At 46.6% G+C, this 13,894-nt stretch overlaps 1 protein-coding gene across 7 annotated transcripts in view; it reads left to right on the plus strand.

Annotated features, from left to right (window-relative positions):
- The window catches only part of LOC129704135 (prominin-1-A-like), a 72,499-nt gene that overhangs the window by 26,636 nt on the left and 31,969 nt on the right, over positions 1 to 13,894 (plus strand). For all 7 annotated transcript variants that reach the window (XM_055647042.1, XM_055647046.1, XM_055647045.1 and 4 more), the window contains exons 7-9: positions 2,645 to 2,734; positions 5,158 to 5,354; positions 7,516 to 7,590. In XM_055647042.1, coding sequence (XP_055503017.1) covers positions 2,645 to 2,734; positions 5,158 to 5,354; positions 7,516 to 7,590 — 362 coding nt within the window. The remainder of the gene's footprint in view (positions 1 to 2,644; positions 2,735 to 5,157; positions 5,355 to 7,515; positions 7,591 to 13,894) is intronic.

Genomic DNA, 13,894 nt, shown 5'->3' on the forward strand with positions numbered 1-13,894 from the left:
TTCCCCCTTACCCCAAAACAGATCCCAGTGATCTAAGAATCTAAATCCCTGCCCCGTGCACCAGTTCCTCAGCCACACGTTCAGGTCCCGTATCTCCCTGTTCCTGCTCTCGCTAGCACTGGGAACTGGCAGCAAACCGGAGATAACAACCCTGGAGGTCCTGCTTTTCAACATTTTTCCGAGCTCTCTAAAGTCACGCTGCAGAATATTCATCCCCTTCTTTCCGACATCGTTTATGCCGACATGCACTACCACTTCCAGATGTTCACCTTCGCCCTTGAGGATTTTCTGCACTCTGTCCGTGACATCCTGGATCCTGGCAACGGGAAGGAAGCACACCATCCTTGCATCCCGTCTGTTGCCACAGAAACCCCTGTCCGTACCTCTCACGATGGAGTCTCCCACTACAATGGCCTTGCCTGCCTTCGGCCTTTTTGGTTTTGGCTCAACAGCCCTATTCGCATCACAAGCCAGTCCGCCGCTCACGTCTTCTGTCCCAACAGCTTCTAAGCGGATGAACCTGTTTACAAGAGGTACACCACCCGGGGACGTTGGCATTCCATGCTTCCCTCCCTTTCTCACTGTCTCCCACCTTCTCTCTTCCAGTACCTTAGGTGTAACAATCGTACTGTAGGACTTGTCGAGGAACGACTCCGTTTCTCGTACGAACTGGAGGTCATCCACTTGCTTCTCCAGTTCCCCAACACGGCCCTTCAGGAGCTCTACCTGGATGCATTTTTCGCATTTGTAGCAGCCAGAGGCACCAGCGGTGTCCTTGACCTCCCACATACTGCAAGCATCGCACTGAATCAGCTTGCCTGACATCTCCTTCTTTTGTCTCTACCTCTCAAGCGTATTGCGTGGTCTCCTCTCCTCAGCCTCCTCGCCGAATACTCTCGAGCCAAAGACTCACACTTTTCTCACAGGGCACTTCACTCACTGCCGCTCGCTAAGAGCTGTCCTGCTTAAATTGACTGATAAATTGCCTGATTTACCAATTTACAAAGCAAATTCCTCAGTTTTCAACTGTTTTCACCCCTCTGACTCACTTCTCTCCTCCAACTTGGGCTAGAGCCAATCAGTCGTATCTCTTGCTAATCTGCTGCTGCTGTTGTTCCTCCCAAATCTACAGCAGTTCTGAACAAAGACTGTGTGTCTTCTCCTTCTTCTATATAGTGTTTTTTGGCGGTTGGCAAACAACTTTTTTGGTGCATTACCGCCACCAACTGGCATGGAGTGTGGATCAAACAACACCATTACATATTCTAATAGCCTATATCCTTCCGAACAAATTGGTTACCCTAAGAAAAAGCATCAGGATTTGATAGCACTTATTTGAACTCCCTTGCAAAATATCTACCAAATCAAATTGCTCTCCTTCTTTTCTGAACTGCTCACTCATCCGTTCTCTCTCCTCCTCATACCTCTCACAATGTACAATGACATGCTCTATCATTTCCTCTTGCCCACAGTATTCACATCTGCCTGTATTATGCTTGCCCATTACAAAAAGTGTACTGTTCAGACCAGTGTGGCCAAATCTAATTCTTGAAATCACTGTCTCCTCTTCTCTGTTCTTTCCTGCACATCTCATCTCTCCCACTTACCTCTGGACTCTGTAGAACCACCGTCCTTTCCGCTCTTCCTCCCATTGCTTTTGCCATCTTTCCTTCAGTCTTTGCTTAATAATGTCTTTGATTTCAGTTTTACCTATGTTAATACTTAAATCAAGCTTACTTCTTTTTGTTACCTCTTTTGCTACCTTATCTGCCATTTCGTTTCCTCTAATGCCAATGTGTGCTGGTACCCATAAAAATATGACTGTAAGCCCCATCATTTGAATTCTGAATAGTGTTTGTTGTATTTCTATCAAAATGTCTGGTCTATTGTCTGAATGACTGTGCTGTAAACTCTTTATTGCTAAACTTGAATCTTAACAAATAACTGTCCTTAAAGGCCTAGTATCCTCGACCCACTGTACCGCTAACATTATTGCAATCATTTCACCTGTGTTTACTGAGACCTCATTATTAATCCTCTTCCCTACTTTGATGTGAAATTCTGGTACAATAAATGCTACTTCTACTTTATCTACTGAATCTTTTGATGCATCTAAGACTGTGCGTCCTTGGCCTTTAACTGTTTTCACCCCTCTCCTCCCACTTGGTCTAGAGCCAATCAGTCGTATCTCTTGCTAATCTGCTGCTGCTGTTGTTCCTCCCAAATCTACAGCAGTTCTCCACATCCACTCTATCCAAGCCTTTAACTACTCCGTATGTTTCAATGAGGTCCTCCCTCATTCTTCGAAAGTCAAGCGAGTGCAGGCCCAGTGCTGACGAACTCTAATCATAGGTTAACCTACTAATTCCTGGAGAACTTGGAGAACTTGGAGAAGGCCATGCACTTAGCAAAGGGTGAGGTTTCCACAATGACTTTCAAAGTACCCTTGTTAAATCTGTGGGTTCCTTGCCCACCCGTGCTTCTCCAACCCCCCAACTATCTGTCAGTGTGGACAGTCTTGCAAAGTGCTGCACTTGTAGTGATGTGGTCAATGTTGTGGCATTTTGCAGTCGATGATCTTGCCTCCAAAAGCTGGTTTTCTCTTTTGCTTTGACTGGTTTGAAACTGTTGTTACCGTTTACAGATATTGGTTCGAGTCTTGGTGAAGCCGTCAAGAAGACGTTGGGTGAAAGTGTGTACCCTGCTCTAATCACAGCGTCAGAGCTGGCACAAGGTAATGACTACAGGAAACTCATATGATAGTACACTGCTAGTCGAGAGTGTTATAAAACATGTTCTATTGTCAGAGGTCCCGAAACAGAGCAATAAAATTCTTACTTGCAGCAGCACAACAGATATGTAAACATATTATTCTGTAAAACCCGTCATAAACAAGAAAAAGTTCAGTATATATATTTCTATCTATCAATTTATCTATCTATCTCTCTGTCTATCTGTCTATCTGTCTATCTGTCTGTCTGTCTGTCTGTCTGTCTGTCTGTCTGTCTGTCTGTCTAAAAACTATGTGTGTGTGTGTGTGTGTGTGTGTGTGTATGTCAGATTCAGCCTCTTTGTTTCCTTGGTCTGCCAGCACCACACACTGAATTTCCATCATTTTTTCCATTTCGCTAGCTAATTCATTTTTACATTCACTGATGCCCTCCTCAAAACATTTTGACTTTTTTCATTACACAGTGAGTTCAGTTTGTTAACAACACACCCCGTACTCGGGGTCTGAAGCACGTTCGGGGACCAGACCCAACGAGTCTGCACTTGGTCTAGTATATATATATATCTATATTACTAAAAGTCTGTTCTTGACCGGTTTTGGCTTTCTGTGCTGCGATTTCCGAGAGTACGCCGCCAACTACGGCCGTCATTTTTGGCCACCTCGCTCAGAGCCCCCCTACGCCACATGTGTGCCGAGGATTTTTACCATCGATGAAAATTGACAGATATTAATGTTTTAGAAAATCCCCCTTTCTCTCTGCTGCCCCTGCTGGAGGGAGGGGGAGGGACTATAAAACCAGGAAGTGGTGTGCCTCAATCAGTCTCTGCAAGTGATGTGCCTCAATCAGTTTCTGCAAGTGGTGTGCCTCAATCAGAGCTCTGAATGACACTGACAAATGTCTACAGCACTGTGAGCACCCTTAATTTGGTTTGAAAATGAAAATATGGTTAAAGGTAAAAAAGCACTGCCTGCAAATGGTTGTTTGGGTTTGGGTTGAATTAAAAAGGCACCCTCTCTCTCTCCCCTCCTCTCTCTCACTATCCCTCTCTCTTTCTCTCTTTCCCCCTCCTCCTTTCTCCCCCTCTCTCCCCCCCCCTCTTTCTCCCACTATCTCTCTCTCCCCTCTCCCCCTCATCTCCCTCTCCCCTTCTCCCCCCCTCCCTCCCCCCCCCCCCCCCTCTCTCTCCTCTCTCTCTCTCTCTCTCTCTCTCTCTCTCTCTCTCTCTCTCTCTCTCTCCCCCCTCCATTAGCGCTAGTGCGGGGGTAGTTAGTGTGTGCCGCTGCATGCCGCCTCCCCCCCACAACCGCACGTTGGGGGAACAGACCCAACGGGTCTGCACTTGGTCTAGTATATATATATATATATATATATATATATATATATATATATATATGAGTGTGTGCGTGTATATATATATATGTGTGTGTGTGTATATATATATATATGTGTGTGTGTATAAATATATGTGTGTGTGTGTGTATATATATATATATATATATATATATATATATATATATATATTATTTATATATACTGAACTTTTATTAAATAGGCATATAAAAAAAGAATAATTATTCCATATTATACCCTATTCCCTATTTTTCTATCTTTCCCTCTCAACCCCATTCTTCTACCTTCTCCCTGTAACCTTTGACATCTTTACGAAACGAGAATCTATCAACACTAATGACTTGGAATAGATAAAGATCTACCCAATTCACGGATTCATAGAGCTGTACAACAGGGTGACAAGCCCCGAGGCCAGACTCGTCCAGGTCCAACAAAGTTCCTTTTTAAGATAATCCCAGTATTTATGTTCTGCGTCTGACCCACATCGGGATCCTTCCAGGTCGTCTATCTATGTTCTCCAGAGATGCTGCCTGAGCTGCTGAGTTACTCCAGCACTTCGTGTCTATACTGGTCTAGGCTCTACACACATCCTCTGATAGTTTAGTTTAGTTTAGTTTGGTTTAGAGATACAGTGTGGAACCAGGCCCTTCAGCCCACCGAGTCCACTAGTTCTATGTTACCCTAGTTTTGCATTTACACTCTAGAGGCAATTTACAGAAGCCAATTATCCTACAAATTTGCATGTTTTTGGGATGCGTGCGGAAAACAGAGGACCTGGAGAAAACCCACGCGGTCACTGGGAGAAAGTACAAACTCCGTTCAGACAGCGTGCGTAGTCAGGATTGAACCTGGCTCTCGGGCACTGTGCCACTGTCCTGTGACTGGGAGCAGCTGTCGTGTGGAAGAATCTGAAGAAAGATTCCAACCCAAAATGTCACTTATCCATGTTCTCCATGAGATGTCCCGCTGAGTCCCTCCAGCACTTTGTGTCCTATTTAGTGGAATTTCAGCATCTGACCCTTAGGGTCGTGGCTCAATTTTTCCTGCCCAAACATTGCAAGTGTTTCATTTGCAGACATCAACAGAATGAATGGCAAGCTGCTTCTGGTGAATGCCACGGCAGCAAAGCTGATCCAAGAGCAAGAGAATCTCCAGCTGAATCTGAGCGCCATCAAACAGGACATCCGCGACACGTTCACTCGGTGTGGTGCACCTTGTGCCAACAGCCAGGATCTCGTGGATGGCCTCATAGTCCTTCCCAACTTCTCAGAGGTAAGGACCCATCCCACTCATACGATGAGCATTTGACGGCACTGGGCTTGTATTTGCTGGAGTTTAGGATGGGGGGGGGGGGGGGGGGGGACCTCATTGAAACGTACCGAATAGCGAAAGGCCTGGCTAGAGTGGATGTGGAGAGGATGGGTGGGTATATGGAACGAGCTGCCAGAGGAGGTACTTGAGGCAGGTACTATGACAATGTTTAAAAATAATTTGGACAGGTACATGGATAGGAAAAGATTAGGTGGATATGGATCAAGTGGCAGGTGGGACTAGTGTAGATGGGGCATGTTGGACGGCATGGGCAAGTTGGGCTGAAAGGCCTGTTTCCACGCTCTTTGAGTCTATGATCCCTCGCAGTGCTGGCGAAGGCACGAGTGCTGAGCCCCCAGCCCGCTCACCGGCACCGATCCTCTCCTCAGTCCGCCATCGCCGCAGCCACCATCTTGGATGATCACACCCATATAACCATATAACAATTACAGCACAGAAACAGGCCATCTCGGCCCTACAAGTCCGTGCCGAACAACTTTTTTCCCTTAGTCCCACCTGCCTGCACTCATAACATAACCCTCCATTCCCTTCTCATCCATATGCCTATCCAATTTATTTTTAAATGATACAAGATACAAGATACAAGATCCATTTAATTGTCATTTGGACCCCTTGAGGTCCAAACGAAATGCCGTTTCTGCAGCCATACATTACAAACAAATAGACCCAAGACACAACATAATTTACATAAACATCCATCACATTGCTGTGATGGAAGGCCAAAATAAACTTATCTCTCTCACTGCACTCTTCTCCCCCCCCCCCCCCCCCCCCCCCCCCCCCCCGATGTCAAAGTCAAAGTCAAAGCCCCCGGCTGGCGATGGCGATTGTCCCGCGGCCATTAAAGCCACGCCGGGTGGTGCGAAGTCGCACACCGGGTTCTTGATGTTAGAGCCCCCCGGCGTGCGCTCGCAGAGTCCCGCGGCCATTCCAAGCCGCGCGGGGCAGTGATGTAGGCCCCGCTCCAGGAGCTCTTCAACCCCGCAACTCGGGCGGGGGAAGTCGCCGTTGCGAGAGCCCTGAAAAGCGGTCTCCCTCCAGGGACCCGCGGGCTCCTGGTGCCGCCGTCCACAGACCTGCCGTTGAAGCCTCCGACTCTCCGGTTGGGCCGCAGCACCAGCAGCAGCGGCGCTCCTCCACCGCTCCACCCGCTCCGGACTCGGCCAGCCCCGCGACGGCGATGGTGAGTTGTCGGCACCAGAGTCCCCGGTCTTCTCCTGTTGGAGGCCGCTCCTCTTTGCAGCCCCAACGATAACGGAAACCCGACGAGAAAAGGTCGGGTCTCCAGTGCAGGGAGAGATTTAAAAAAGTTTCCCCCCCCCTCCCACCCCACCCCCACACCCCCCCACACACACACCCCAACAAAAAATAACAAAAAACTACATAAAAACATGGACAGAAAATAATAAAACGCGGACAGACTGCAGAGGCCGCTGCTGACGAGAGTCACGCCGCCCACCGGATACCAACGAACCTGCCTCCACCACTTCCACTGGAAGCTCATTCCACACCGCTACCACTCTCTGAGTAAAGAAGTTCACCCTCATGTTACCCCTAAACTTCTGTCCCTTAATTCTGAAGTCATGTCCTCTTGTTTGAATCTTCCCTATCCTCAAAGGGAAAAGCTTGTCCACATCAACTCTATCCCTCTCATCATTTTAAAGACCTCTATCAAGTCCCCCCTTAACCTTCTGCGCCCCAGAGAATAAAGACCTAACTTATTCAACCTATCTCTGTAACTTAGTTGTTGAAACCCAGGCAACATTTTAGTAAATCTCCTCTGTACTCTCTCTATTTTGTTGACATCCTTCCTATAATTGGGCGACCAAAATTGTACACCATACTCCAGATTTGGTCTCACCAATGCCTTGTACAATTTTAACATTACATCCCAGCTTCGATACTCAATGCTCTGATTTATAAAGGCTAGCATACCAAAAGCTTTCTTTACCACCCTGTCTATATGAGATTCCACCTTCAAGGAACAATGCACGGTTATTCGCAGATCCCTCTGTTCAACTATATTCTTCAATTCTCTACCATTTACCATGTACGTCCTATTTGTTGAACAACGTTCAACTCTTTTCTGTTCTTTCAACAGATTCCCAACATGGACAAGGAGATGGCGGCCATGAAGTCAGTTGTGAAATCCGATCTCCAGTCCTTTGTACAAGAGGTACAGAAGCTCTGACTACTAACCACACTCGCACCAGCTCTCTGCTCACCATAGTGTAGAACAGTGCTCAAGGTGAAGTTCATAACCTCATAAAATCATGTTATCGGAGCAGAATCAGGCCATTCAGCCCATCGAGTAAATTCCGCCGCTCAATCATGGCTGATCCATTTTTCACTCTCAACCCCATTCTCCTGCCTTCTCCCTGTATACCCTGACACCCATACTAATCAAGAACTTGTCAATCTCCGCCTTCAAAAATACCCAATAACTTGGCCTCCACAGCCGTCTGTGGCAATGAATTCCACAGATTCACCACCCTCTGACTAAAGAAATTCCTCCTCATCTCCTTTCTAAAAGTACGTCCTTTAATTCTGAGGCTATGGCCTCTGCTCTTAGAATCTCCCACTAGTGGAAACATCCTCTCCACATTCACTCTATCCAGGGCTTTCAATATTCGGTTAGTTTCATTGTGGTCCTCCCTCATCTTCCTAAACTCCAGTAACTACAGGCCCAGTGCCCTCAAATGCCGATGAAGAAAGCTCAGGCAGTGTATCCCAGGTCAGAAAATTATGAAATCCTAGCATAAACCCAGTGAGGGAGCAAACAGGAGAGAAATATGGAATGATTTTATACCCAGGATGTAAGTTTATAACAGCATTAATAGTTAGATTAAACGAGTACTTACCAGTATGAAGTTTGATCTGTATTTTATGAGGAGTTACGGTGAGGTATTACGTGAAGACCCCAGCGCAGTGCGCATGTGCGGCATACTTCGAAGCAGCGGTGTGAAATCACAGGATAGACACAATATTTGAAGTAAGATAGTAAAGATCATGAGACATCAGTTTATTAGTTTGATCTATATATTGAGGGTGGGAGCGGCGGGCGCGTAATACCTCACCGTAACTCCTCATAAAATACAGATCAAACTTCATACTGGTAAGTACTCGTTTAATCTTACTATTTTACTTCGGAGTCACGTGAGTGATTCCGTGAAGACTTCAAAGTTCTGTGATTTCAAACCGTGTAACAGTTTTTTATTTCACTCACTGCCGAAGTTTTTGAGGGAGGAAGTGTTATCGTAATCAACCAGTGGATCTGCTTTCACAAGAAACAGAAAGGTATTTGTTAACAATAACAACATAAAGAGCTCCCCTGAGCTTAAATTAATATTGCAGTTTGTAATATTCTTCCTGCAATTAAATCAGGTTTATCAACGGTTTATAATAAAAAATGTTCTGAACGTCGTTCCCTTGACCATTCTGCCGTATTGAGAATGTGGTCAACCGGGATGTCCATTCGTTCAGCCGCTGATACCAATGCTGCCCTAGTGGAATGGGATTAAAATGTATTATTATCTATTCCGGCAGCTTTCAGTACCTGTTTGAGCCACCTTGGAGTGGTTTGGCTCGTACCCCGTCTTGGGGTTTCTGTGGTTGACCCATAGGCTTTCCTCTCCCTCTAAGATTGTGGGTTGTGTCTATATATAGTAGTAGATGGGTCACCACACTCAACCTGGACTCTGGTGGGTAGGCCCGGAATCCCACCAGTTAATTGGGCGTTCCTGGTCCATATAGCCATATAACGATTACAGCACGGAAAACACAGGCGATCTCGACCCTACTAGTCCGTGCCGAACTCATAATCTCGCCTAGTCCCATATACCCGCGAGTTAGATTTTACCAGACCTAGAATATGAACGTGATGCGTCTGGGGTAATTACCATGTTATCCAGTCTAGTCTTATGGAGTGACTGGACTCTGTGAGCGTGTACGAGAGCCATAAGCATGAGCGTTTTTAACATAGATTGAGCAAGACTGAGGGATCTGGCTGGTGCCATTCTCTGAGATATGGGATCCCATGCTCTGCTGACATGCTGTTTTAGATAAGCAGATAAGGTGCTCCATGCTGTATTTACGGCACTGTAACTCACCTTTTAGTCATGGTGTAGATGTTCCAGGAACTCCAATACGTCAGTGGTTGAATAGTTCATTGTCCCTGCGTCGTGGCAGTATTTTACCCATGTTAGCTTTTAGTGACTGTTCGCAGGGATGCCGACATGGTGGTAATGGTTCCTTTGGATAATCCCAGTCCCTGGTAAGGTCTATTCAAACCCTGCACCCAGGAGTTTGATGTTTCCCTGGCATGGGTGGCTTGTGCCTGATACTGGGTTGAGTCAGCAACCATGGTCCACTAGGGAAATCCATAGGTGACTCGCCCACCGCGTCGTGATGAACTGGGAACCATGGCTGTGTAGGCCGGTCGGGCACGTTCAATACCTCGGAGACAGATCCCATCTGTATTGCGAAGTGCCCGTCTGATGAGGCAGAAGGGAGGAAGGCAAAGCAGAAATTCCCCCTTCCAGCGTGTAGGCATCTATCGCTGCTGCCTCTAATCTGGTTCCTAAGTCACATACATGGGTTACTGGTGATTCCGTCTTGTGCAACCAAATTGATATCTGGCTTTCAAACTGCTTAATACCTTTAGCAGATATTTTGGGTTTGACATCTATTCAATGTAATCATAAATTTTACCCCGTGACATGGTGTCTCCCACTGTGTTCTAGCTTCCTAGGACATAGGCAGCTGATAGTTAAAATGTCTTTTGACACACCATTGCCAGATTTGTTTGACCATTTGTTGCACAATAATGATTATTATGCTCCCCATATGGTTGATGTAAGCCACCACCATAGTATTATCAATCCGTAACCACATATGTGCTTGCTGCATTTGAAATGCATATGCTTTTTAGCCCAATAGGCGATCACCAATCCCAAGTAGTTGATGCCCGGTATGTGTAGTAACGATGTTTGTGAATTGGTCCATCTGTTACCTGTGCTGGATATGGAGTTTAGTTGCTCCCCAGCCTAAAGTACTGGCATCGGTTTTTAATAACCAAGTTGGGATTGGTGATGATAATAGGGCTGAGAACTATGCCAAATATATGTCTGCCCACCACCTTAATTGTGATATAGCTTCAGTGGGTACATTCATGATTTGATTATAGTGACCCAAGTGCCTTGGCAAAGTAACAGTCATATGGACGGAATTATTATTGAAGCCCAGATAATCCTTGGTAGTTAACGCTTCAATTCTGGTATATCTGGGCGTGGGATAAACCTCAGAGCTTTAGAGAGCTGTTTCGTAGCTAGAACTGCTCCCACAGCTAATTCCTTTGTTTCCCCTAATATGAGGATATCATCCAATATATGCCATGATTATGCTTGTTTTTTTTTTTTTGTTTTTTAAAAAAAAAATATTTTCATGGCCATTTTTTAATATTTATAGTAGTTTGGGGCTGAGGTTAGACCATAGGGAATGCTCTATGCTCCCATGGTTGCCCTAACCGGGATATCCATTATCCAGGTAAAATTTTTTAGGTATCTATAATGATCCTAGTGTATGGGTATAAGATAGTTAGCATCTTCCATATCAAGGCTCCCCATAGGTATCCTTGGGAGATCAGATGTCTGGCAGTGACAAAAACCCGTCTCCATCTTAAAGTGTATATACTCAACAGATTTATTTAGTGATATTAGATCAATGATGATGCTACATTCACCATCTTTTGTAGTTTTAGGTGAATATATTCGATACAAATTCCAATGGTTCATGTTTACTCCCATGATCCGTTTAGTAATGAGCCTTTCTAGTTCAGCTTGACCTTCTCACTTCTCTTTTCTTAGAGGGAGAAAATGCCCTTTGGGCGCATTGCTGAACTGGCGGTAATATGCCCAATTTGAATTTGTTTTTATCCTCTAATACTGTTGAGTATATTTTTAGTTATTTGTGACAGCATCCCATGCTTTATCAACAAGTGTAAATGCCCCCCCCGCAGTTAGTAGAACACCCTTATTTAGTGTAAACTGGGAGGAACCAGACTACCTACCTCCATGTTTATTGTTTTTTCATGAAGGCCTAGTTTGCTGGTATGCTGGTGCTGTCGGTGGGGCGGCGCATTTTCCCACGGCTCCACTCTGGGCCCCTGTCTAAAAGAACTTTGGGGGTAATGTGAAGCGGTCGCCAGGCTTTCACCAGTCCTTGTTTGATATTGCTGGTGGATGCCGAGGGGTGCTGCCAGCTGGGTGTTGCGATGTCCTGCTCGTTCCATGGCCTGCCCTCATGAGGCGCACAGGTTTAGCTGCCTCTCTTCCCGCAGCAGCGGTTTGCATAGCCCCGTATATTTGGGGTTGCGGGCAGGTCTATATGCACCATTGTTCAGTCGAGTATCCCAAATTTGGGAACATCTTAGGCGTCAGCACCCTGGTAGTGCAACGGGATAGTCTCATCCTGGGAGAACCACCTTGGTGATCATGGCGTCTCGCCTGCCAGGTGAGTATGATCCGTGGAAAAACGAGCAAAGGCGGTAACATCTTGACCCTTCTGTTAGGAGCTTCAGAATTCGCTGCTTGTCTGCGAGTCTGCTGACCCAGCTGCCTGCGGATTTGCCTCTAGAAAGGCATGCTCCTGCAGGGCTTTGTTGGGAAGATGGTCGCGTGGAGGAGCCATGTAGTGGCCCACGACACCCAGTAGCTCTTCCTGATCCTGCTCCCCTGGCATACTGCTGTTCTCGTCCACCTGCCCAGCGTTTAAGCCAGCCCAGCCCTGGCCTCCTTAGCTAGCCTCAAAAGAGGGAGCAAAAGGGTGTGCTATAAATTGGAGGAGGCATAGCTCAAACTCCGCTGTTGCATCAATCCCTCGTCCAGGGAGATGGCTAGTGCAATAGCACTGGGGTAGGAGTGTCAGCTCCCTTGGCATTCAGCCAGTGCCCCTTTTTTCCTGGAGGTGAACTCCATGACCTCCTCTGGCTTGGGGAGACAGACATACTTATTTTTGCTGTCTCCAACCTGTTCCAGTTTTGGAGGAAGTTGGCTCCTGTAGAACCTGTTAAATTGGGAAGATTTTTATCTTACCTGTATGTAGAGGCTGCCTGCCGTTTTTCAGGCGGCATTGTAGCGGTTCCCGGGCGGCGATTCTCCTTGTCAGGAGTCTGGAGGGCTGCCGGTCGGGTTTTTAAACTTCCTGCCGGTCTGCTGCTGTTCACCAAACAGCTGTTCAGCGGACCGGCATCAGCGCAGCTCCCTGTCTGCGGTCCGCAGCGTGTGCGGTCCCGTTTGCGCCTTTCCCCCTCCACTGTCGGCTCCTTCGCTGGAGTCGAAACGGGGGCCGCTGCCTCTCTACTTTGCTCCCCCTGGAGCAAAAACCACAAGGCCCGATTAAGGTAAGTACTTACCTCACGTCCTTGGATGCGGGAGCTGCCGACTCCCGCTGGCCGCGTTCTGCACAGCTGTGCGATTATGCCGCACATGCACACTGCGCTGGGGTCTTCACGGAATCACTCACGTGACTCCGAAGTAAAATTAGATGACAAATAAAGATGGATACAGAGACTGGAGGCACAAGCACTACAGACACTTGGACTATCTTTAATTGGACTTGACATTCCTCTCCTCTCCCATCAGGCAGGAGGTAGAGAAGTGTGAAGACGCACACCTCCAGATTCAGGGACTTTCTTCCCAGCTGTCATCAGGCAACTGAAACATCCAACTTGAGAGTGTTCCTGAGCTACAATCTACCTCATTTGAGATCCTTGGACTATCTTGAATCGGACTTGACTGGACTCTATCTTGCACTACACGCCATTCTCTTTATCCTGTATCTGTACTGTGGACCGATTGATTGTAATCATAGAAACATAGAAACATAGAAACATAGGTGCAGGAGTAGGTCATTCGGCCCTTCGAGCCTGCACTGCCATTCAATATGATCATGGCTGATAATCCAACTCAGTATCCCGTACCTGCCTTCGCTCCATACCCTCTGATCCCTTTAGCCACAAGGGCCACATCTAACTCCCTCATGTATAGACTTGTCACTGACCAGATAGCACGCAGCTAAAGCTTTACACTGTACCTCGGTCACGCGACAATAAACTAATTCAGCAGGTCAGGCAGCATCTGTGGAGGGAATGTACACAGGTGGCGTTTTGAATCGGAGCCCTTCTTCAGACTGATACAGAGTTGGGCACTTTTTTTGGGGGGGATAAAAAGGTGCCGTGACATCCAATGATAAACGTATGTGGAAAACCGAATCATTTGTTTAGAGTTACCGCATGGAAACAGGCCTTTTGGCCATCATGTCCACACCAACCATCGATCACATGTTCACATTAGTTCTATGTTCCTAGAAAGAACTGATTCTTTCCCATCCACTCCCTACACAATTTACAGAGGGTCAATTAACCTACAAACCTGTGCATATTTGGGACGTGGGAGGAAATCAGAGCACCTGAAGAAAACCCA

Source organism: Leucoraja erinacea, chromosome 15 (assembly GCF_028641065.1).
Source record: "Leucoraja erinacea ecotype New England chromosome 15, Leri_hhj_1, whole genome shotgun sequence".
Lineage (NCBI taxonomy): Eukaryota > Metazoa > Chordata > Chondrichthyes > Rajiformes > Rajidae > Leucoraja > Leucoraja erinaceus.